This window comes from Neurospora hispaniola, assembly GCF_033458365.1.
Source record: "Neurospora hispaniola strain FGSC 10403 chromosome Unknown B0T23scaffold_3, whole genome shotgun sequence".
NCBI lineage: Eukaryota > Fungi > Ascomycota > Sordariomycetes > Sordariales > Sordariaceae > Neurospora > Neurospora hispaniola.
Window position 1 is genome coordinate 4,679,585 of NW_026944408.1, and position 22,935 is coordinate 4,702,519.

Genomic DNA, 22,935 nt, shown 5'->3' on the forward strand with positions numbered 1-22,935 from the left:
ATAGAAGGTAATTTAGGCGAGGGGGCAGGTAAGGTAGCCGCGGAATTAAGGGAGGGGGTAGCGGATATAATTATAAAAGTAAGGATAAGAGGAAGAAGAGAGGAGAAGTAAAGAGGGTAGGTAGAAGGGATATTATATAAATAAGGGAGGAGGTTCCTATATAAGTATAAATTAAAATAGGTAAATATAATTTAAAGTAAGTGAATATAAAATAATATAGGGTAAATAGAATATTAGGTAGTTATATAGGTAATAAAAGGAGGTAAATAGAAGAATAAAATGAAGGTAATAATTAGAAGGGGAAAAATAAAATAAATAAATAGTAGGGCGGTTGTAAAAAGGTAGGAAAGAAAGGCGGAAAATAGGAAAGTATATAATTCGGATAATAGTAAAGAGAATAGGGGAAAATAATTAAAAATTATATTATTAGAATAAAGGGAGTAATACGAAGAATAAAGCGAGGGTAATAAAAGGGCGATTAGGAAGGAATAATATAAATAAGTAATAGGGTAATACTACGATGCTTATTACAATCTATAATATTAAAGAAGAAGATAATAAAGGAAGAAAGCCGTAGCCGAAGGCGCACGGCGCGGGAATCCCTTTATAGGAATTCCCTTATTTTATTGTAGACTTATAATATAAGTCCAACGACCGGGCGAGCCGGGCACGTATATTAGCACGTACCTAGGCACACTAGTACCTCCATCGAAGGTGGGTATAGCTCCAACCTATACCCAGTCTACTCTAATCAATTAATCTAATTATACATACGATACTCCCACATCAAGTCCCAACGCCACAAAGAAAATCCATTATCCTTAATAGGAATACCCTCACTTCCTCCTAAGCGATCGTCGCCGGAGTATACCAATCTTCAACTCCTTCTCATTAATAAAATAGACTTTTTATTATCTATTGACATAAGACCGGACGGCTCTATCCTTACGTTTATTTAAGCAATATTTCTAATAATCTTCTATTACCTCCTTAATTTTTCTTAAATTTTAAATATCCTTCTAATAATTATTATAATAACTATAACCCTTCTACTTTATATAATACTAGATCTTTCTATTAACCTATTTGTAGGTAGTTATTTTTTTAATTTTATAGTAGAGTACTTCTAAATTAGAACTTAATTCAAAGTCGCTTTAAGAGTTTTCAACGGGGCCGGGTAGGGGGGCTATCCGACCGAAAGGATCGTCCTTTTAAGGTACTATAATAAGATATACTATTAAAATAACTAAATATATCTTTATATTTAGTAGTAGGTCTAATTTATAAATAAAGCGACTAACCCTCTAAATAACTTTAAAGGGTCCGGAACACTATTAGAAAATCTTACGTAACGGGCGGCCGGATAAATAATATCTATAGTTGAATTTTAAAAAGATTTTATCGCTAATTTTGAACTCTATTTAGTAATAGCTAGCATTATAACGAAACTTAGTATTCGTAATAGCGAAATCTATAGCCAATTAGGCTTCCTAACGGATATAATCCCTAATAGCCGGGTTATTTTCGAAGGTATACCAATCTCAGGTACTAGTAGTAATATCTATAAGTCCTATTAGCTTATAGCTAAATAAATATTCGTAGGGAGAAGCTTTAATACTTTTAATAAAAGCGCTATTAAAATTCTATTAAAGTAAGGGAATAATAAATAGCTAATTGTAACTAAAATTATAATAAAAGGTATAAAATTGAATAACTATTTCTACAGTCTAATTTTTCCGTTCCGTACCACTATTACCAAATAGGTAATATACTATAATTATTAAAAATCTAATTCCCATCGCTATCTATATTCTTTGCTAATAAGCCGAAATGAATTTTTAGTCCCGATTGGAAATTATATTAATTGGAAATCTCCAATCGCACAGGAGGAATATTCGGATTATAACGATGCCCCATTCAATAACCGTATACTTCTTATATCCTAAAATCAAAAAGGACCTCTTTAAAATTTTATCCGTAATAGGTATTAGGGTATTAAATATTATATAGCCGGGTATTTACTATAGTATATTGTCGGACGATACTTCGGGGAGTCCTATAATAAAATTAATAAAAATAATTTATATCGGTAAAGCCTCTTTTAATTTAATAGGTTAGTAATCTCTAATAAACGGGTTATAATTAATTTAATTTAATTAATAAATTAGATAATACTTAATATATTATCTAACCAATCGTACCTTATTAACGAACAATACTCCTTTCAAATTATACATTATTCAGTTACAGCCGAAATAATACTTATTATCGTACATAGCTTCTAGGACTTCTTTCACATACTTATAAGGGATATACAAGTTATTAATAAAGCCTCCGCCTAGTTTAACTTATTAATTATAAATAAGGCCGTCTCTTATAAAAAAAGGATAGCCGGGCTTTAAAAAGATAATATCGCCGTCCTTAATACTTCTCCAATATTCTTTTAAATACTCTATTATTTAGGCGAATTTCTTATCGGACGCGTAGGCTACTATATAAGCTTTATAAAGCTTTACGTCCATTTATACTTCGGAGAAAATATACCAAACATCGTTTAAATATAATATTCTATCCTCGGTCTAAATATTATCGAAAACGGGAATACCATTTGGGTTATTATTTCTATTAATAGTTTTTAAACGGTTTAGGGTATCTAAAATAAAATTAAACTTGCCAAGGATATAAAATACTTTTAACTTATATTCAAATAAATAAATTAAAGCGTTAATCAATCGGCAATTAACCCTATCGGTTAACATTATATATAATAAAATTTATTCGACAATACCCTTTATTATAAAATAATTAAATAGGACAATAACAATATAATTACAAGCGTACAATTAAATATAAAGCTTTTTTATAGCCTAGACCAAGTATGCCACCTCTAGCTCCGATAGTCCGTATTGTATTTCAATTTTAATTAGTACTTTACTTAGGAATATAATAGGAAGGACTTAGAAGAAGGGGATTAAAAATCCTTCTAACTAACTATATCCATCCTTCAAATAGAAAGCTATAACACTAAATCCCTATTCAAATAAACTATTAATCTAGAAAAAAACTATACAATCCGGGTTTAAATAATATAGAATAGTACTATTATTATATATAGTACTCTAAAGCGCATCGAAAACGGTCTTCTCAACTAGGGTAGGGGTATAATAAATATAAACACAATACACTACCCTCCTAACTAACTTTCCGACTTTAACTTTACTTATTTTATAACCCTCAACTAGCAATATTACCTTACAATTCTAAAGAAATTCTACAATTTAAGTATAATATAGGATTAAATATCGTAAGAATCCTATACTACCAATATACTACTCCAATGCCTTTAAATTATCTAGAAAGGCCAAATCTTTAAATACTTAGATTCGTTCCTTCGTAATTAATAAATTAAGTCCGTTTACGTAGAAGCCTAAAAGCTTAACACTAGGGTACCCAAAGTACAATTTCTTCGGGGATAAAATAATATTCTTAGAGGTAAAAAGCGCGAAAATAGCGTCCAAGTATTTAAAATAATTATCAACTAAATCGGAAGTAATAATAATATCGTTAATATAAACTCTATAATAATCCCTATAATCGCGTAAAAACATATCTATAAACCATTGAATATAAGCGGGCGTATTCTTAAATCCCATTTAAACAATAGTAGGTTATTCAAGGCTATAATATATAATAAGGGTAAATCGGTCCCTATACTTCCACTATACACTAAATTAATAGAAGAATAATACTATATTAATAATTATTATAATAACTTTTCTATATATAAACGCAATAATCTCTCCTTATAAAGGGAGCGGATAATTATCCGGGATAGTTAGGCTATTAAGCACTTTCAAATTAATAACGGGCCTACCTTTAGGACTATATTTAATTTCTTATTATATAATAAAAACGGGGTAGGTAAAAGGGGTAATATATTTAACCTAGTCTATTTTACCTTATTTATAAAATATATTAAAGATTTTATTAATAATTATTTAATCCTTCTTACTAATAGGGTACATACAGGCGGCCACTTTATAATTTTACTAGCTATCAACCAGGGGAACTCTCATCATATCTTCTTCTAACACGTCTACCAAGCCCCCTTCTTTCTATAAACTTAAGAATTTTTTTATAAACCTAACTAATAACCTTAATACTCTTCTATTACCTACGAAAATGTAAACGCCTTCTTCTATTATTAATTTAATGGCTTTATTATTTATATAAATACTTAAAGTAAATTATTTATTTAAAAGGTTAAGGAGGTCGGTAGTAGGGGGTATCGTATTTAATTTAAAATTCGTATTAAGGGTTTTAAATCCTAAATCGCTATTAACGGAAGCATTTAACTCAGTTTTTAAAAAAGTAATATTATTCGTAGGAATAATATTATTAAATTCAATATCGAAATCGATATTGGTTAATATAAAGTAAATTTAATAAATAGCTTCTATTACTTTAGTAATAAAGAGAGGGGGGTTATTTTCTATTATATTTAGAATTTAAACTATTATTACTATTTCGCAAATATTTAACTAAAAGGTTACAAAAAATCCATCCGCATTACTTTCAATAATCATACCGACCTTCTATTTTCGTAAGATCGTAACCATTTAATTTATTATATTCTTTATTAATATAATTTTAAGCAATTTCGCATTAACTACCGCGCTTACTACCGAAGGGTAAAATAAATCGAAGAAGAAACTCCTATTTTTAGGTAGGCCGAAGTAATATACTGGGATTATACGTTCCTCCCCCGGACGGAGGACTACCTTCTTTTTAATTACAATTTTGTAGGAACAATAATTAAGTAATTTAAATACTTTAAATATAGTACTAAAATTATTTTATAGAAAATAGACTTCAATTCTACAATAATCAATATACGCCTATCGTAAATAAAGGAAAAAATTAACTAATAAAAAGTTAAGTTCCAATTCATCGATTACCTATCCTACTATAATAATTTTAAGTAAGATAAATCTACCTTTATAATCTATCCTAGGAAGGAAGAAAATAAATATCGCTTACTCTGTAAATTTAATTAATTTACTACCTACTCCCTTAATTCTTATTAAATATACTATTAAAATTAAATATTCGAGAATTTATAAGAAAACTCGTCCGATAATCGTTTTTACTACGCCTAGATCTATATAAATCTCGATGTTCTAGGAAGTTAAAATAATTTTAATAATAATTCGAAGGTAAATAAATCCTAATAATAGACTTTATTTTAAAAATTCGTCGGTTTGGGGAATAGTATCTTAGATTTTAAAAGGGATAATTAAAGTTATATTAATATAATAAGCAATCTCTAAAGAATTTACTTTAGTACTATTCAATTTATCCTTATACATAAAGAAATATTCGAACAAACTATTCCGGGATAGAAAAGTTTAATTATAATTTCAATACTTATAGAACTTAATACTATCAGTAATAATTAGAATAGAATTTATACGAGTATCTATAATTTAGCATTATTTAACATAATTTATTTTATTCTTCATAAAATCGAATACTATTAAGTACTTAGAATATGTCAATTAGCTATTATACATATAGTAAACTAAATTATTCGAATTATATCTATCTAAATAATTTCCTATAAAATTAATTACTTCGCCTATATTAGAAACCTCCTTAATATAATAAGCGCGCTCTATATAGTCGCAACTACAATTACAATTACAATCGTAGGTTCGCTCAAGGGTGCAATTTCAATCGTAATTATAGTCCTTACTATAATTTCGGTCGCAATTACTATTATAATTATAGTTGTACTTAGGGGTATAATTACAATTATTATTAGCGTAGTTCGGCTTAAAGCTGTAATTGCAATTACAATCGTAATTATCGCGAATATCGCAATAACGACCGTTATTAGGATTATAATTATAATTCCAGTCCCAATTGCAATTAAAATTACGACTACGGGAATAAATCTAATTATTAAATATAGAATACTTATTCCTAGCTACAACGAGAAGTATAACTCGGGTTTTTTCAACCTCCTCGAAATATACTTCGGTATCGCTATAAACGGGCGGGGGGCGGATAATAATTTTTATATCCGTACTAAAACTATTCCAAATTTAAACTATAACGCCGTACTAATTAGTACCATCTTTAATTAGAATACCTATAGTTCGTATAAAATGCAATTATTTAAGGATATAGGTAGTTATAACGTTCTTATCCTTATATATATTATATAAAGAAATTCTTCTAATATTAAATTTCTAGGTAATTATAGTAGCATCAAAAGTAAATCTCTTTACCAAGGCTAAAGTCAAGTCCTCCACCGTAGTTAAGGCGCAATATTTATTTAAAGTTATTTAATTATACTACTACATATAAATAGTACCTTATAAGAGAAGAGGCTATATATATACAAACTGCTTATAAATAAATCTAATAGGATTATCCTCGAGTAAAGTAACTAACCAGTCCTTAAATATAGTAGTATTAATATAAATAAAATCGCTACCGGATTCGATTATACCTATATCTTCAGGGTTTTCAGTAAAAGGATTAAATATACTAATATTATCTCACTTGAATTTAATCTTATCTTTATTAAAATCTACGGCCTTAAAGAAAATAAACTTATAATTAATAAAATAATTAATTTTACCGATGGGGCGTAGGCTATTATCGTTATTATCGTCGTCCGTATCATTACCGTTATTAGAGTCACTAAGAGCGGCTACAATTAGACGGATATTCGAAGGAATAGAAAGGGCACCTCCTCCAACCTTACTAATAATTTCAGCACTTAATTTAAATAAAGAAAAAATATTTCCAACCTTACTAACAATACAAACAGAATAAATAAAAGTAACGGGGGCTTCCTTAGCGCATTTAACGCATTTAACGGCTATCTTACTAAATTCGTTATAAAATAAATTAGGGTACGTAATAGAATAAATTCGCTTAGTATATAAATCCTTAATCTATTGGAAATATCTTTCGTATATATTAACCTATTTCTTTAATAATTTATAAAGCTCTAAGTCGTAATCTTTTACTCCATTAATAAACTCTATAAAATTATTTTTATTAAGATCAATATCGTCGCAAAACATATTAATAAAACGGAAATTATAACGAATTTTATTAATAAGGGTAGCGCTAATCGGGGTAATATATATATAGGTACAGGGCAATAGACTTCCATTACGAATAATTAGAATAACCGGCCGGGTAATAGGCCGAACGGGAATTAATTTAATAAAAATAGGTATAATTTTACAAATATAAGGGTTACGTCGCAAATTGTACGGAATATTAATATAAATATTTTTATTAAAATTTTCGATAGTAGGTTATTAATAAGTAAAAGGGCCCTCACTATTATTAAAGCTAAAGTCAATTAAGTTTAGCTTACTATAATAAATAGTAATAATATTAAATTTATTAAATAAATTATTAAGGAAGCCTCTAAATATTTTTTTATTAATTGCCTTTTCCTTATTTTTAAGAGATTTTAATCGTAAAGCGAAGATAGCCAACAATTTTCGGTAGTTAGTTAATATATTAATTTTAAGGTTATTAATTTGGGCGGTAAGGTCGTCAATATAAACCTCCCTAGTATTAACTACAATAGAATTCTTTTAGAATTATTTATAAATCTTATTCTTTATTTAATATAAATTTATATTCAAATATTTAGTTATAGTATTCATATAATTTAAGCGTTTCTAAACCTTCTTATTATTAATTCACTTAGGAAGGTCCGGATCGTCGGAATCCAAACCCGAATTATTATTACGTCCGGCGGTAATAGTATTATAATTAACGTAGGGGGAGGGGCGCTTCTAAAGTAATATTTTAGGGGGCGCGAGATTTTCGGGCGGATTAATAATAAAGGACCAACGGAATTTCAAAGGAAAGAGAATATTTATTATACTAGAAATAATAGTACCGATAATACCGGGCTTAAACTATACCTAACTATCATTATACTAAATAGAAGTATAAATTTAAATAATATTATACATTAAATTGCGGGGCGGATTATTAGATTAATATTAAAATAGAATAAATTAATTACTTAAATATTCAATATTATAGATTGAAGGTACTAATAATTTCCGAAGCGAATAACGAATAATCGCTTAATTAGGAAGGTTTTTACTAACTATAATAGATATTACCGATTAAATTATTAATGTAAGTTCGTTTCGCCTATAATTAGGGGGTATTTAAATAAAAAAATTAATATAAAAGTAAAAGAGAATAAATAAAGAGGATAGGTCTATTGTTAATAGTATTCTATATAAACAACCAATAATTTTAAATAAGGGAAAAGGAGGCGATAACTATCTAGAAAATAAACGAATCGCAAAGTAACCCTTCGCATCGAAAATCAAAGAAATTCAAATCGGAGTAGTATAGAAGTTTCTATATACTTATTTAATACGAACCGACGCGAGTACAATAGTATAAAGTAGAAGTATAATTTTTATAATACTATCTAAGCAATATACAATTAATAAATTAAAGGGTAATTATAGGATTAACGTCCTATATAGATAGGAGATTGTTTAATTAAACTATAAGGTTCGCAATCTATATAATCGGCGAATTCAATAGAATAAGAATAATTATAAGACCGACGTACTATACATAATAGAAAATTATTCGATCGGACTAGCAAATTTACAAAATAGATAATTAGCGAACTTACTAAAAAGTAGGTACGAGGAATATATTACTCGCGATAGTCATTGAACGTTTAATTACAATTACCACTTGATAGGGTAATACTATAATGTTTATTACAATTTATAATATTAAAGAAGAAGATAATGGAGGAAGAAAGCCGTAGCCGAAGGCGCACGGCGCGGGAATCCCTTTATAGGAATTCCCTTATCTTATCGTAAACCTGTAATGCAGGTCCAGCGACCGGGCGAGCCGGGCACGTATATTGGCACGTGCCTGGGCACGCTAGTGCCTCTATCGAGGGTGGGCATAGCTCCAACCCATGCCCAGTCTACTCTAGTCAATTGATCTAATCATACATGCGATGCTCCCGCATCAATAAGGAAAGTTTGTAAAGGAAGCCGTATATAGAATTAGGAGGCGGAAGAAAAAAATGGAGGTCCTAAGGATAGAATTTATAAGGAGGGGGATCGTATTCAAATATTATAGTAGGTCGCAATTACTTATTAATATTCTTAAATTTAATATAATATTCTTCGGTAAATAAAACGAAGCTTACTACCTCGTACGCCTATAGAATAACGGTCTTAATAATAGTCGGGAACCCGGCTAACTTTTTAAATTTAATACCGGTTTTATATCCGTATTAGAATTTATAAAAATAGATATTACAATACTAATATTCTAGCGGGCGGCACGCTAGCGCTTTAAATTTAGTGCCGGTTTCGTATTTACATTGGAATTTATAAAAATAGATATTATAATGCCGATATTCTAGCGGATAATACGCTAGCGCTTTAAATTTAATACCGGTTTTGTATCCGTATTAGAATTTATAAGAATAAATATTATAATACTAATATTCTAGCGGACGGCTTCGTATCCGTATTTAGAGCTTATAAGAATAGATATTATAATGTTAATATTCTAGCGGGCGGTTCGCTGTATTTGGAATTTATAAAAATAAATATTATAATACCGATATTTTAACGGCCGGCTTCGTATCCGTATTTAGAATTTATAAGAATAAATATTATAATACTAATATTCTAGTAGGCGGCTTGTTGTATTAGGGGCTTATAAGAATAGATATTATAATGCCGATATTTTAGTAACCGGCTTCGTATTCGTATTTAGAATTCGGGAGAATAGATATTACAATACCAATATTTTAGTAGGCGGCTTCGTATTTATATTTAGAACTTAAGAGAAGGGATATTATAAGACTAATATTCTAACGGACGGCTCGTCGGTAGCGGAATAGTTATAATATCTAGAATATAATATTAACGGCTATTACGAATAATAATTTATCCAAACTAAAGGGTAAGGATATTATACCCTTACTAATAACGCAATTTAATAATACTATAATAATACAATACTAACGCTCTTTACTATTTAATTAGAATTTATTACGAATTGCGAAAATTCCGAAGATAGAACCTATAAAGGGGGGGGTCGTATCAAGAAGCTTAGAACTCGTATATAGAAGTACCTTAATAGCTACTACTCCCCTTCGTTAACCGATGTATAAGATTATTAATAATAATACCTATATCGGGTCGGGCTCGCGGGAAGAATAATCCGGCACTGTACTGAAGTACTAAATTAGTATAAGATTCTATAATATTCGTTAGCGGATAAATAGAGTTTGTATAGGTATAAAAGAGGTTTAACGGAGCGTAGTTTATTATAGTCGGTAGCTATCAATACATTTTTAGATTAACCCCTAACTTACCGTCCCCTACGTATGGCCACAACCGTAGTCACCTCAGCCTACCTTTCGCCTACGTTCCTAATATATAGTAGAGGCAATAATATAATATAAGGAAGGAAAGAAAGAAGGAAAGAGAAAGCCGGGTCGAAGTTTCCTTTATAAATAAGTTAAGTAACCTAGGATAATATAATCAAAGAAAAATAGGATAAAAGGCTACCGACTATAAGGAAATAATAGTAAAAAAATAGAAAAAGGACGGCGATTAATTAGGGTAGGGTCGGCTATATATATAATAAAAATTTATAATTTCGGTTATAATGGTAAGGTTATACCGAGAGGAAGGAAAACGGGACGGTACGGAGCTGATACAGTACTATAACGATAGCGAAGCGGAGGGTTTTTATCCGGCTATTATAGTACGGTTTTTCCCACCGACTACGAGCGAAGTAGCACCGTATGCCTATAGGGCGAACTATGTAAATAGTTAGCGTGTATAAAACTAATAATAATACCGAAAAGCCTTTTGAGTGTACAGAGGAGGGTTGCGGTAAGAGATTCACAGCAAACCACCAACTCAATAATAACAAATTGACACACAGCGACGATAGGCCTTTTGTATGTCCTTATTGCAAGTATAGGGCTGAAACCAGCTCTGATCTCTGCCACCACAAGAGAACACACAACACCAAAAAGCCTTTTGAGTGTACAGAGGAGGGTTGCGGTGAGACATGCCTTCATCCGAAAGGTTTACTTGTGATGGATGCACGCACGACTACGATAGTGGGTTATGGTTTATATTCGTCAACCTAATAAAGGATGAGTCCCTCTCACCTTATACCAGTACACTTTATATGTTGAAGTGAGTGTTATCCGAGTCGCCGCTATTCGCCTGGGTGGTTGGTAAGTGCGCCGAGTTCTTTCGCTAAAACAAGCGTGTTTTGGTGATTGCCAATTCGCCATGGTCACAAATGTAAGCACCCCTCCATTCTACAGCATTACGAAGGCGATTTGCGACGCGCCCTTCGAATCCTCACTAACACGGGCCGTAGCGATCCGAAACGGCGACCTTCAACCCCATTCCAGCCGGTGTCAACCATACCTTCTAACGACATTTGTGTGAGCGAAACCATCATTGCCAACCTCTTCTCTGTGCGGCCCCGCCACCAAGGCCCGCCGCGTTATCAGTAGAACCTAGCCGAAGAGAGTGCCCACCCTCGTGGAGGGTACCACATTGAGGATCAACAGCTTGCCAGAGCAGGTGGGCGGCTGTCTATATCGCCTCGGGCAATCTCACCTCGCCGAGATCAATGAAGATGAGATCAGCGGGCATGTTGCTGCAGACTTGACCACCCTTAAGCGATTCATCAAGGAAGCGGTAGACTCACGCATGACCGAGGTCTCCTCGGCCATTAAGGAAGATCATGCCACTTGGCAATCCGGAATGAACATTCGAATCCGCCATCTGGAAGACAGCCTGGGAGAAGCCGCCGCGGTCTCGGAACTCCAAGAACAAGTTGCCGAACTCTCCCTGATCACGGCGATTATTCGTGATCAGATTGCGTTGACTCCCACCCTTCTCCAGTTTGATCCTTGAAGCTGTCTGAAACTAAGTCAAAAGGCAAACTTTCGGCGGCATTGCTAATTGTATCTCACTTGACTGAAGGTGCATTCACTTTGATATCATGGTTATAGCTGACTCTGAGGAGGAACAAGGAGTACTCCTACTTTATTTGGGCGTCCGTTATAGGAGCTACAACTGCTTTTGATCTTCAAACATTAGGTATCTGATTTACCGATATGTATACTACATTCTCCCGCGCCCGGCCGTGTTCTAGTGCAATTATACAAGCGCCTAGTCTCCGTACACGCCGGTACCATACTTTGTCCTTGGCTTTCCCCCCGTCTTTGTCACTCGGAATCTTGGGAACCACACCATTATCTGTATTGGTGATTTGTTCCTGGATATCTCTAGAGGTCTGAGAAGACAGCTTCAACTGTTTTGGCAAAGCGATCTTCGATGTCTGGAGACGAATGATGGGATCTGACTTCCTTGTAATAAGGTGGTAGATGATTCGTGCGTGGTGGTCCTGTACGTCGCGAGACACAAGCTCGGCCGAATAGGGCCAGATATTCTTCCGTCTCTTTGACACCCACCGACCCGGAAGGTGGCCAGACTGCTTCAGTTGCCGGCTTCTGTGCTCCTGCTACAGGCTCTGCGCCGCAAGACATCGGAGAACTGAAGCACCAGAAGAGTGCCGACCGGCCACATGCACATAGCCAAGGAAAAATCGGACATACGTCCCTCCCAAGTGCCAAGATGGCGAGTTAACGTGGTGGTGCGATTTCTGCGACATTGGGTGGGTGGAGGAGTACAGCCCCAGCCATCCAACATGAACGCAGGTCATATGGCCATAAGGTCAAACTTGCCAAGCGCCAGGGCCTGATGCCTCCTCCGAAACCAAAGAGACTGCGGTGCTCGTACTGCACAAATGACTACGCTTGTCGCGGAGCTCGCCATAAGGCGGGTGGGTTGGAGAATACGGTGTCGTGGCAAAAGTCAAGGTGTGGCGATCTTGGTGGACAGGCTCGGTGGTTGTGCGTGCTGTCTATGTGGTAGGCGCGGCTGGTGCTGATTGATTTGGGTCTCTGTCTCTTTCCCTGAGGTCTGTAGCTCTTGCTGTATCATGGAGAGATGTTGGAATGTGGACGAGTTTGCTTTCCATGGCGACCTGACATGTCTGATAAGCGGCTGTTAACAACGGCGAAACAATGGCAGGAGGCCTTCCTTGTGTGTTGAACTTACCAAAAGGAAATCTCGTGGTTATTGCTTGCCTGCCTGGGTCACAACACTGGTCCTGAAGAGGAATTGTAGTCGCAGTCGTTCACTCCCCGTCATTCTCCTCTTCATTGATCTCCTCTTCATTGAGTTCCTCCTCACCATTCTCATCCTCATGATTCTGCTCCTCGTAACTCTGCTCCTCATCCTCCCTGTCGTTGACTTCTTCCCCCTCTTCATACCCATTATTTTGATCCTCCCTCTTCCTCTTCTGCCCTTGCGCATACCGAGTATACCGCGGGGTATACTCCGGCTCCGCAACCGACAACGCAACCGTGACCTCATCCATCGCAGGTAGTGCGGTGTATGGCGGTGCTGGATTGGGGACATACTCTGGGTTACGCCTGCGACTTATCTCGGCGACAACACGAAGCCCGATTTCCCTGAACATGGTCAGGTCACCGCCGGAGGCCTCTCTCATCCTGTCGAACGCAGCCGCCATGGACCCAAGAAAGTCATTTGGGTCGTAGGCGTCCAGGATTCGGTTGGCGATGGCGGTGAGCCTCTCCTCGTCAAGTGGAGGGACTGCGTCGCCGGGTGCGTCGGCCGGGGCCGGTTGGAGTGGGCGGGGGTTTCGCGGAGGTTGGTTGTCGGGCGACTGGGAGTGGCGAGGGTTGCTCGAGGGGGAAGACATCGTTGCTTTGTGTTTGTGTTATTGATGGAGGTGAGGTGTTGTTGTTTGGTGTGTGGTGTTGTTGACTTGTAGATGGAGACAGACGTGGGAGTTCTGAAATTCGGTTTGCAATATAAAGGGAAAGTGAGAGACTCAAGTGGAAGTTTGAGTGGGCCAGATTGTTCCTACGTCCCTTCCGCGGCCGCCTGGAAGTTGAGTGAAGGTAATAGATCCAAGTTTACGCCCTGTTTGTTTGTTTTGTACGATTTGCGTACAGCGCTTGAAATTACCCATCTTTCACGAACAAATCCGGTCTCATCCCACAAGTATTAACACTGCCTGAACCATGGCCTTGTCCGTCGTCTGGGTTGAAGAAGGAGGATGGCGGGCGGTGGCGGCTATGACAGTACATGTAACCTCTGTACCTATATAAAGCAGGCCATTCTGGTGGACGGTCCTGGGAACGGAGATCCTGTGATGTCGGGATACGACCTGATGCTGTCGAGGAAGAAGGAGGTTCTGTATACGCATTTATGGGCACAGTTTTCTGGGAAGCGTGACGGTCGTTTGCGACTAGCTTCGGTTCGAATGTCACTTCGGTAGGATATAACTACCTAGGCTGTTCTTCTTAGGAGGAATGGATTCGGAACAGAACCCTACAGCGGGGGTACAGGGAGTAGGTGAAGAATTCGCTTCCCAACCTAAAGTGCGTATTTCCTCCAACCGTCGAGAGAGCTTTGATACATAAATCACAGAGTGTCCAGGTAGTTCAGGAGTACCTTGTGTTTTGCGATCATCTCCCTTCCCGAAATACGATGTGGCTATAAGAACAAGAAGGTGGAAGTGACACGCTGAGAATAGCTCCTGGCAAGACATCAAACAGCTTGTTCAATAACGATCCCAACCCTCGAAAAACTCCTCTGCTCCTCCGTTCGACCCATGTCCTTCATGGATTGGTCTGTCCGTGACTATTCGAGAAATGACGGCGGTCGGGTTGGTATAATGGAAATCGTTGGCAACATAGTGGTTTTTTCTTGCCTCGACAATCGGATGCCTTGCCTGTTTTACTGAGAACCATGCTGTCAGTTAGCAGCTCTCAACTTCCAGGAATATTGGCTCATACTTACAGCCATCGATGTTGTGGTGCCCCTTGTTCATGACTGATCTTCCATGCCTCCTCGGACCTCTAGCTGTGGCCGTTCTCGTCCTGATCGTTCCCCTCCGAATGGTTTTTCTCCTCGTCACTGATTTCACCGTCGTCTTCCTCAGCAAAGCTGGTATCTCGTTGGGGAATCGTCGACTCAGGGGATGGTGCGCATGATCTTCCAAAGCCGCGATCTCCCTCCTCGACATCGCCGGTGTCCTCCTCCTCCTCCTTATAATAGATTTCCCCCTCCCGCTTGCTCTTCTGACCCTGCCCGAATGGAGTGTAAGGCGGGGTATACTCCGGCTCAGGCACCGACATCGCCATCGTCACTTCACCCTCGGATGGTAGCTCCGTGTACGGAGGTGCGGAATCGGGGTTGGGCGGGAGGCGGCTCCGGAGAGACCTGATCAATTCATCCAGGCGACCTAGACGATTTTCGATAGCAGCCTGACGGGCGGTTCTCATAGGCCTGGGAGGAGCCTCATTACCGGCGGCAACTCTGATAGCGTCCAAGGAGGCGTTCATGGTCTCGATCAAGTTGTCTGGAGAGGTCGCCGTCGCCTGGTTCCTGACTGCGGGGATTCTGGCTGCTTCGTTGCGAAAGTTTGCGAGGACTCGGTCGGTGATGGCCCTTACCCTGGCTGCTTCCTCATTGAGGGCTTGGGGTGTTTCGGAGGCTCTAACTGTCGCGCCTTGTCGTTGGGGGTGGGGAGGTTGGTTGCTGGGCATTTGAGAGCGACGGGAGTTGTTAGAAGGGGACGACATTGTTGGTAATTTTCTTTGCGTGAGAAAAAGTGATGTTGAAAGTCGGTGTTGTGTTGTGGTCGGTTGTGACTTTGATCGTGGGGGACGATAGGTTGCTGGTATAAAACCGGTTCAAGTTTGTTGCGCTTCTCAGTGGATGGGAGGGATTATGTTATAGTTCTGGATGGATCGGTGAATGGAGGTGCCAGGCGGATAGAGCGGCCAGGCCGTAGACTTCAGGTTCTTTGACAAGGTCCAAGGTTTGCACATGACCCTTGATCCCAAAGTCCCTACAGGTACATGTATTTTCCCAGGCAACCCAGTCAAAAACCCTGTAAGTCTGGGCCACGAGCTGGTGCTATCGAGGGCAGCGGAGGTTGAATGCTAATAGACGCAGTCAGTTGGACAATGTGTGAAGTCCAGTCATATTGGTACACCGAAACGAAGGAGAAGATAGGTCCATTTCGCCCTCAAGACGTGACAAACTCTTCTCATCCAAGCCCAGAGACATGATAGGCATGTACCTCTATATTACCCCTTGTGCTCCGGAGAGCTCGTGCTTCGCCACCACCAATTTCCTTGAATGGCGGCGTAATTTGAACAATAATAGGCAAAATAGACTTCCTGAACACGCAATTGGAGTGGAGGTAGATTTGTTTATGGTGATAGTTGTACATTGTAGCTCGTGCTTCATGCCATATTCGTTCCCCAACATAAAGACATCATAAGAGAAACAGAGGGTTCACCCCAGCAGCCAACGCTTTGATACATGTACAAATCGTACAATGTTCGAATGTTCGGCCCCCTTTTGATGCATAGAGGTATAATCGAGTTCACCCTTCCTTTAAACTGTTTTCTGTAAAGCGCTACGTTCGGAATAGCGCAAAGTAGACGTATGTATCTCCATGTTCGGCAGCTATTGGGTTCGGTAGAGTTACCTAGATAGGTATGCTTCTAGTTAGCAGCTCTGAACACACAAGAGACAATGAAGAGCAAGTTGTACTTACAATGGTCGTGGTCAAAGCCCGCTTGCATCAAGTCATACTCCTTGACTTCGCTTTCGACACCTAATTATCCGAGACCTGATTATCAAGAGAATTGTTAGCATGAGTTCCATTACTAGCACTGGGGCGAAATATCTTCACTAGAGGTATATGGAGCTACCTTTACTTGCCCCTGGCCTTTTCGTAGAGGAAGCCCACCAGGCGGGTAAATAACACGAAGCCGGCGAACAAGAGAGGATCTTGGGGATAAATGTAAGGGCTGAGAACGAGGACAAGAACTACCGGCCAGTATTCTTCGACAGTTCGGAGTGGAATACGTCGACCGCATAGGAAGGGGATCGTTAATTCCGGATTTGCAGCGGCCACTTCATGTACGACGCTTTCACTTTTCTCCCCGTTGTCTTCCACCACCTCGTCTTCTTCCTCTTTGTCTGCCTCCTCGCCCTCCCAGTTCTGACCTTGCCCAAACGGGGTGTAAGGGGGTAGGTACGCCGGTAGAACCACCTCCGGAGACATCTCGACAGTGATCTCGCCCTTTGTCGGATGGGTCGTGTACGGCGGCGGCGCGTTATCGCGGTAATACTGGAAGGAGACGCGGTTTCTCAAAATCTGATCCATAACGTGATGGTAGATCGATTCAAACAAAGTATCGTCGGCGCCGGCGAGCGCATTGTAAAAATCCAGCTCGCGAGCCCGGTCGCCCTCTGGGTCGTTTGGGTCGAATACCGCAAGGTATTGGATAGGGAGTGCCGCCCACCTGGCTGCTTCGACTTCGGCGGCGATTTCTTCGAGAATCGTGGGGGACCTGGCTGAGGCGTCTTGTCGTTGGAGGTCGGGAGAGTAGATGCTGCGTAGCTGGGTGCTGCGGGGAGTGTTCGATGGAGACGACATTGTTGCGCTTTTGATTCTGATGACGGCGAATGTTGTTTGTTGTTTTGGTGTAGTGAGATTTTGATAGTGGCAGGCGTGAGAGGAGTTCGGGTTGTTTTGCGATGTAGAATAGTCGGCAGATTGAGAGATATGGAATGAGAGATGGGTTGCGACATTTGATTCTTTTCCAATGTCGCCAGATTCGAAGCTTTGGACGCTGAACAGTCCTGACCTCAAGGTGTGGACACCGAACAGTTGTCTGCTCAAGGGCTAGACCTTGAACAGCCGTGCCATTCACTGGTTTGTATGGTTTCCTGGGCAACAAGTGATGCTTGCCGGCCGATAGTCCATACATGGGCGGTAGAAGTAATGAACATGACGAAATTAAGCAGTGAAGCGAACTGCGAAGTTGGTAGTAGTTACAGTAATTTACAAGGAGATGAATGTGGACAGTGGAAGAAGAAACGGCCTCCCATCTGGAGACTACGAGAAGAAGTTCAGCGGGTGGATTGTGTAATTGTGAAGCCTGGAACATTGTAGCAAAGGGTATTTCATGAATGATACTCGAACAGGTAGCTTGATTCCAAATTGAATACTTGAAGATGAATCCCCCAATATCTCTAGTACTTCATGCCGCCTCAACTCCATGCTGTAACTCTTTCACCCTGTTTTTGCGCCTGAGCATATTTGTGCATGCCGTTCCTTCCCAATCTCGACCTGTAAACTTCTGTAGAGTATTAATGTTGAATGAAGTCAGCGACTGTCAGAAGTCTGGACGAGGAAGGTACATACCAAAATTGATGCATCGGTGGTCTGCTCAGATTTTCCTACTGAGAGTGGGGAGGAACTGGACATAATTTAGTACGAGTTTGACATGACAACCGCAGGAGTCGCTCGCGAATACCTTCTCCAGTCTTTTCATCTTCCTTTTCTTTCTCCTTCTTTGCCTCCTCGTAACTTGGAAGCCTCTCCGCAAATGTGGAATCCACAGTCATCTCGTTTGAGCTGGGATTCCGAGTGTACGCAGGGAGTTGCGGCTCCGGTTCAATGCGCCGCCCGTTTACAAGGTGAGAGGCAGGAGCGACTTGAGGGGCGCGGTTGGCGGCACTTCTGGCTGAATGGTTGGTGTCTTCTTGACTCAAGAAATCCAGGATTTGGTCGATATCGACCCCCCCAAACAGGTCGACGTCGTCGACATTCTCGTAAACCACTTCGGCGTTTTCGCGACGCAAAGTGGGAGTTTGGTTGTTGGCCCTAGGGCGAGAGCGGCGTGCAGATGTGCGTGTGAAAGGCATCTTGGTGGGTTTGTATTCGGCCAGGCTGGTTAGGTGCGTTTTGGTGATGAGTCTGAGGTGTGCAAGAGTGCGCGCAGTTGTTGTGAGAAAAGAGAAGATCGCAGTTGGTCCCATCGTGTCGACGGTTTTATAGACGTTCTTGGTGGTCAAGGTTCTGGTTCATTTTCCTCGTTCGCCAGGTTTGAACACTGAGAACCTCACTGAACAGTCCAGCTATTTGCGTTCAAGGCGCTTCAGCTTATTCAGGTCTCCGCGTTACCAGGGGTTTTGAGGTTGCAGTTCATGTTTCTATAGCAACGGCTCCATAGTGAGACCCTTGATCGAGGAGCGGGTCTTCAATACAGGTACCAAGCTATGTTACCGGGAAAATACCTCCTAGTCGGTATTCTTACGAGAATTTTCCTTGGACTTTACCAGTTTTGAAGCAGACAGAAGGCATTGGTGAAAAGATATCATTGAGTGTCTCGTGGTGGAGGACATGCGCAGATGTGGTTTGGGTCCCAGGTAATCTTCCATTCCTCCAAAAACAGGTAGGATCACAACGACTGTGTTAATGCACATAATAAGGTAAAGAAAAGGAATTCTTCAAGTCACAGATCGTTGGCTAGAAGGGTCCAATATTCGGTAATGATTGTAAACAAATGGGAGAGAACGGAAGCAAATAACGACTGGAATGATTTTGACGAAAGAAGGCTGCAGTTGCCTCCAAGTATATTGACATCGCAATGAGCTCTTTTCTCAACCTTGTGATCTGCTTTCATTTCTATCCCTCCCCGCCTCAGAGTACTCAGGAAGCATCTCCTCCTGCTCCGACGGCGAGATATCGACAGTCGTCTCCCCGATACTAGGAAGCTTGGTATAAAGAGGCGGTATATCCACTTCCTCGGGATTTCTACGCCGATGCGGCCTCGTAGGATGGGGGAGATTGGACCTGCTGGAAGGAACTAGTAAAGAAAGAAAAATCAGTATACTACAGCCTTTGAGCAATCGAGAGCGATATTAAACGTACCGCGACGAGGACGTTGGACCGGACTACCAAACAGACTTCTGAGAATGTCGTTTACTTGGTCGGTGTAGATGCCGAAGTCGACGACCTGTCCGTGTTGGTCGACGATCGTCTCGTGGGTAATTTGAACCGCGTCTTGTCGACGAAGCGAGGGAGGTGGGTTGTTGGTGGCTTGTCTGGAGCGACGAGCGTTCGTTCTTTCGGCAGGCATCGTTGCTTTTGTAGGGGACTCTTTACTCAGTGGTGGAGGTAAAAATGTATTTCGCGATGTCTGGTGCGCCAGTGTGGGTGCAGTGGTAGAGGTAGTAGGTACTTATATACCAAGAAGAACGAAAGGCGTTGTTGGTCCTGAGGGGCCCAAAGTTTTATGGATGTCTGCGACGAGTCAAGGTGTCAGACTTATTCACTTTTTAGGTTGCCACATTTGAAGATTGGACGAAACGTGCAACTGAGCCGTCACCCCATTCACTTTTGTGACAGTATTTGCACTCAGAAATTGGAATGACAACGGCATATTCATGAAATGTAGGTGCCCTTAGCTTGATGATCTAAAGCCCTGAGGAACTGTGTCCTATGACTCCTCCAGTGACGCCGATGACCTATTCCATAACTCAAACAGAATCTAATAGAGATAGACATGTCCCCTTCACATTCGTGACACCGCACAACCGTGATAGATTGTGGCTCATTGTCCCTTCTATATTTGGTCAGCAGCTGATTCACCAACAAAAAAGCACCCTGCTCTATCTGGATTGCAAATCATCCTACTTACCTCTAAAGTAATCTGTGGTGTCAGGTAACATGGCTTCTAATCGGAAGGGTCATCCAGGACGAGCCTCGCTAGCAATCCAATCAAAGGAAGGTCGGAGACGGGGCGCTGAAAAAAAGGTAGAAGTAAGTATCAAGATGACCAATCTCGACGTCCTAGAGCGATAATATGATATTCAAGTAGGTAGTCGGGGGGGTTAAGCCTTGCAACGTACCTCCACCACAATTTCAGTCCGCCTTCTCTTCGCCGACCATCTGCAACGACCATCAAACCTCGTCCTACGCTTCCTTTTCCTCCCCGCAACCACATCATCCGTAGGCACAGCATCATGGTAGTCTGGCAGCTTCTCCGAAGTCGAGATCGCGACCGTGATCTCGCCGGCTGATGGCACCTTGGTGTATAGCGGAAGAGGTTCGACTGTTTCCTCTTCGACAGTCAGGAAGTCGGTACGTGGATTGATGCCGAGGACTCGACGGGCTCGAATACGGCGAGCCATTTGGCGATACCACTGGGTTCGTATCGCCATGTGAACACCTAGTGGAATTACGCTTTCAAAGATTGGATAGTAGACGGCGTTGGACTGCGGAAGCCTGGTATTGCTGCGTCCTTCGGAAGGCATTTTGCTGTTGAGTTGAGGTGCTGTGATGATGTGATGTTGTGTGGTAGATAGGCCTAGGTGTTGGTGCAAGAATGCGCGTTGCTTGTGCAAGACAGTAGCAAGGAAGAGATTGGGACGACTTCCATGTTGTCGACGACTTTAAATCTGTCAAAATATTTCGACATTCGCTTCCAGTTTTTCACGGTCGCTAGATCTGTCCCTGAACAGTGAACACTTGAACAGCGAACAGCACGGGCTTTCACCCAAGGTCCAGGTTGAATGACCACAATGTTCGTGCACTGTATGTCAGCTTCAGGAATAACGAGTTATATCTTGCTGTTCACTGTTCAGCAATATGAGGGCAGGGGACTGAGCATGGTGGCTGTAGTGGTGAGGTATTAGGGTAGTACCGGCGTATCACTGGCGATGAGGCTCGAACGATAAAGGAAGGCAGGAGAGGGAATCCCTCGTGGATGGTTGTAACGAGAAATAAGCAGTTAGAGCATTGTATTCGTTGGGAGGGTACGATGAGACTCCAATGGAAGTAACTTACAAATATATCACCTCTTCCAGACCTGCCATATATCGGGTTGCCAAGCTTGGCCTCGCGGAGCAGTTGACCGTTTTGCTGGTCCTAACATGTTCCTCTAGTCTATGACTAGGTATCCTCTTCTTCCTCCAAAGCATTAAAATAAGTTCAAATACATGTTGCTTGCTGAACTGCAAGACGTGTATAGAGGTAGTCAGCTGTCCACGAAAATTATGATCTCTTTGTTCTGTTCCATGCACAGGGCCCACTTACATGTACTTGTAGGTACGACACCAGAGGCACTCACTGCGTGTCCTTCCCCATGCGCACCTCAATACCACTATTACCTGAGCCAGCGGTCAACCCCGTCCTCATTACCCCATACATGCCGGCATCCAGGACAGTCGCAAAACCCCGGCCGATCATGGAGTCTGTACATCCAGGTCTCTTCCACTGTGGGTGCAGGTACCCCTATTCTGGTAGTGCAATCCTCATCACCGGAGACGCCTAGCGTAGTCGGTGTAAGCAGAATTGGATCTGGCAGCTGGGTTTCCCTTCCTTGAATATCGACAGCAGGAGTACGCTCGGAGAAAACAGGGCCTCTAAGTGCCGCCCGCCGTGGCCTTCCTCCTCGTCTAAGTTCCCGCTGCAGAGCGTTGATGCTTTGATTCAAGTTGGAAAGACGGCGAGCGAAATCTGGAGGAGATGGAGCTTGAGATCCGGTGCCACTTCGGTGCCGGGCTATGTGGGGTGAAGTCTGCCGCGGGCTGGTAGGTTCTGGTTCGGGGGAGGTATTCCATGAGCTAAGCGAGGCTCGGACATCAAGTGGAATGGACGTCAACTCATCCGGGGTAATAATCCGGATAGTTGTCGTTTCTGTCATCATTTTGGGATCGAGTGGCATGTGGTTCAACTTTTGCTGGCGTTGAGACAGGCTTCGGTAAAACGGAAGGCCCATATCAGTTGTGGATGAGAAGCAGCTGTATGGACAGGGAGGGATTCGGGCAAGGCCGGGAAGTATAACTGGTAGCAGCTCTAGCACAGCTAAAACAAGAGTTGTGGTTGAGTGGAAGGATCGGAGATCGGAAGTCCTCCGACTGAAGGAGATAAAGGAGAGCATTGGTG

The 22,935-nt window shown here is 40.5% G+C and overlaps 6 protein-coding genes across 6 annotated transcripts; 1 reads left to right on the forward strand and 5 right to left on the reverse strand.

The window, feature by feature from the left end:
- Positions 1-11,357: 11,357 nt before the first annotated feature.
- B0T23DRAFT_453119 (uncharacterized protein) lies at positions 11,358-11,993 on the forward strand (the record flags this gene model as incomplete). The annotated part of the gene is made up of 2 exons (XM_062841162.1): positions 11,358-11,369; positions 11,595-11,993. The coding sequence occupies 2 exons, from the start codon at positions 11,358-11,360 to the stop codon at positions 11,991-11,993; spliced, it is 411 nt and encodes a 136-aa protein (XP_062694685.1).
- Positions 11,994-13,281: 1,288 nt separating this feature from the next.
- Positions 13,282-13,869, reverse strand: B0T23DRAFT_404011 (uncharacterized protein; the record flags this gene model as incomplete). The annotated part of the gene is made up of 1 exon (XM_062838839.1): positions 13,282-13,869. The coding sequence occupies one exon, from the start codon at positions 13,867-13,869 to the stop codon at positions 13,282-13,284; it is 588 nt and encodes a 195-aa protein (XP_062694686.1).
- A 1,165-nt stretch (positions 13,870-15,034) lies between these two features.
- On the reverse strand, positions 15,035-15,760 carry B0T23DRAFT_428165 (uncharacterized protein; the record flags this gene model as incomplete). The annotated part of the gene is made up of 1 exon (XM_062840117.1): positions 15,035-15,760. The coding sequence occupies one exon, from the start codon at positions 15,758-15,760 to the stop codon at positions 15,035-15,037; it is 726 nt and encodes a 241-aa protein (XP_062694687.1).
- A 933-nt stretch (positions 15,761-16,693) lies between these two features.
- B0T23DRAFT_313878 (uncharacterized protein) lies at positions 16,694-18,908 on the reverse strand (the record flags this gene model as incomplete). The annotated part of the gene is made up of 7 exons (XM_062834767.1): positions 16,694-16,796; positions 16,910-17,650; positions 17,862-17,875; positions 18,406-18,460; positions 18,496-18,618; positions 18,678-18,720; positions 18,752-18,908. 7 exons carry the CDS (start codon positions 18,906-18,908, stop codon positions 16,694-16,696), a joined length of 1,236 nt encoding a protein of 411 aa, XP_062694688.1.
- A 738-nt stretch (positions 18,909-19,646) lies between these two features.
- B0T23DRAFT_357000 (uncharacterized protein) lies at positions 19,647-21,302 on the reverse strand (the record flags this gene model as incomplete). The annotated part of the gene is made up of 3 exons (XM_062836187.1): positions 19,647-19,852; positions 20,021-20,111; positions 20,898-21,302. The coding sequence occupies 3 exons, from the start codon at positions 21,300-21,302 to the stop codon at positions 19,647-19,649; spliced, it is 702 nt and encodes a 233-aa protein (XP_062694689.1).
- An 851-nt stretch (positions 21,303-22,153) lies between these two features.
- Positions 22,154-22,696, reverse strand: B0T23DRAFT_314576 (uncharacterized protein; the record flags this gene model as incomplete). The annotated part of the gene is made up of 1 exon (XM_062834808.1): positions 22,154-22,696. The coding sequence occupies one exon, from the start codon at positions 22,694-22,696 to the stop codon at positions 22,154-22,156; it is 543 nt and encodes a 180-aa protein (XP_062694690.1).
- Positions 22,697-22,935: the final 239 nt, after the last annotated feature.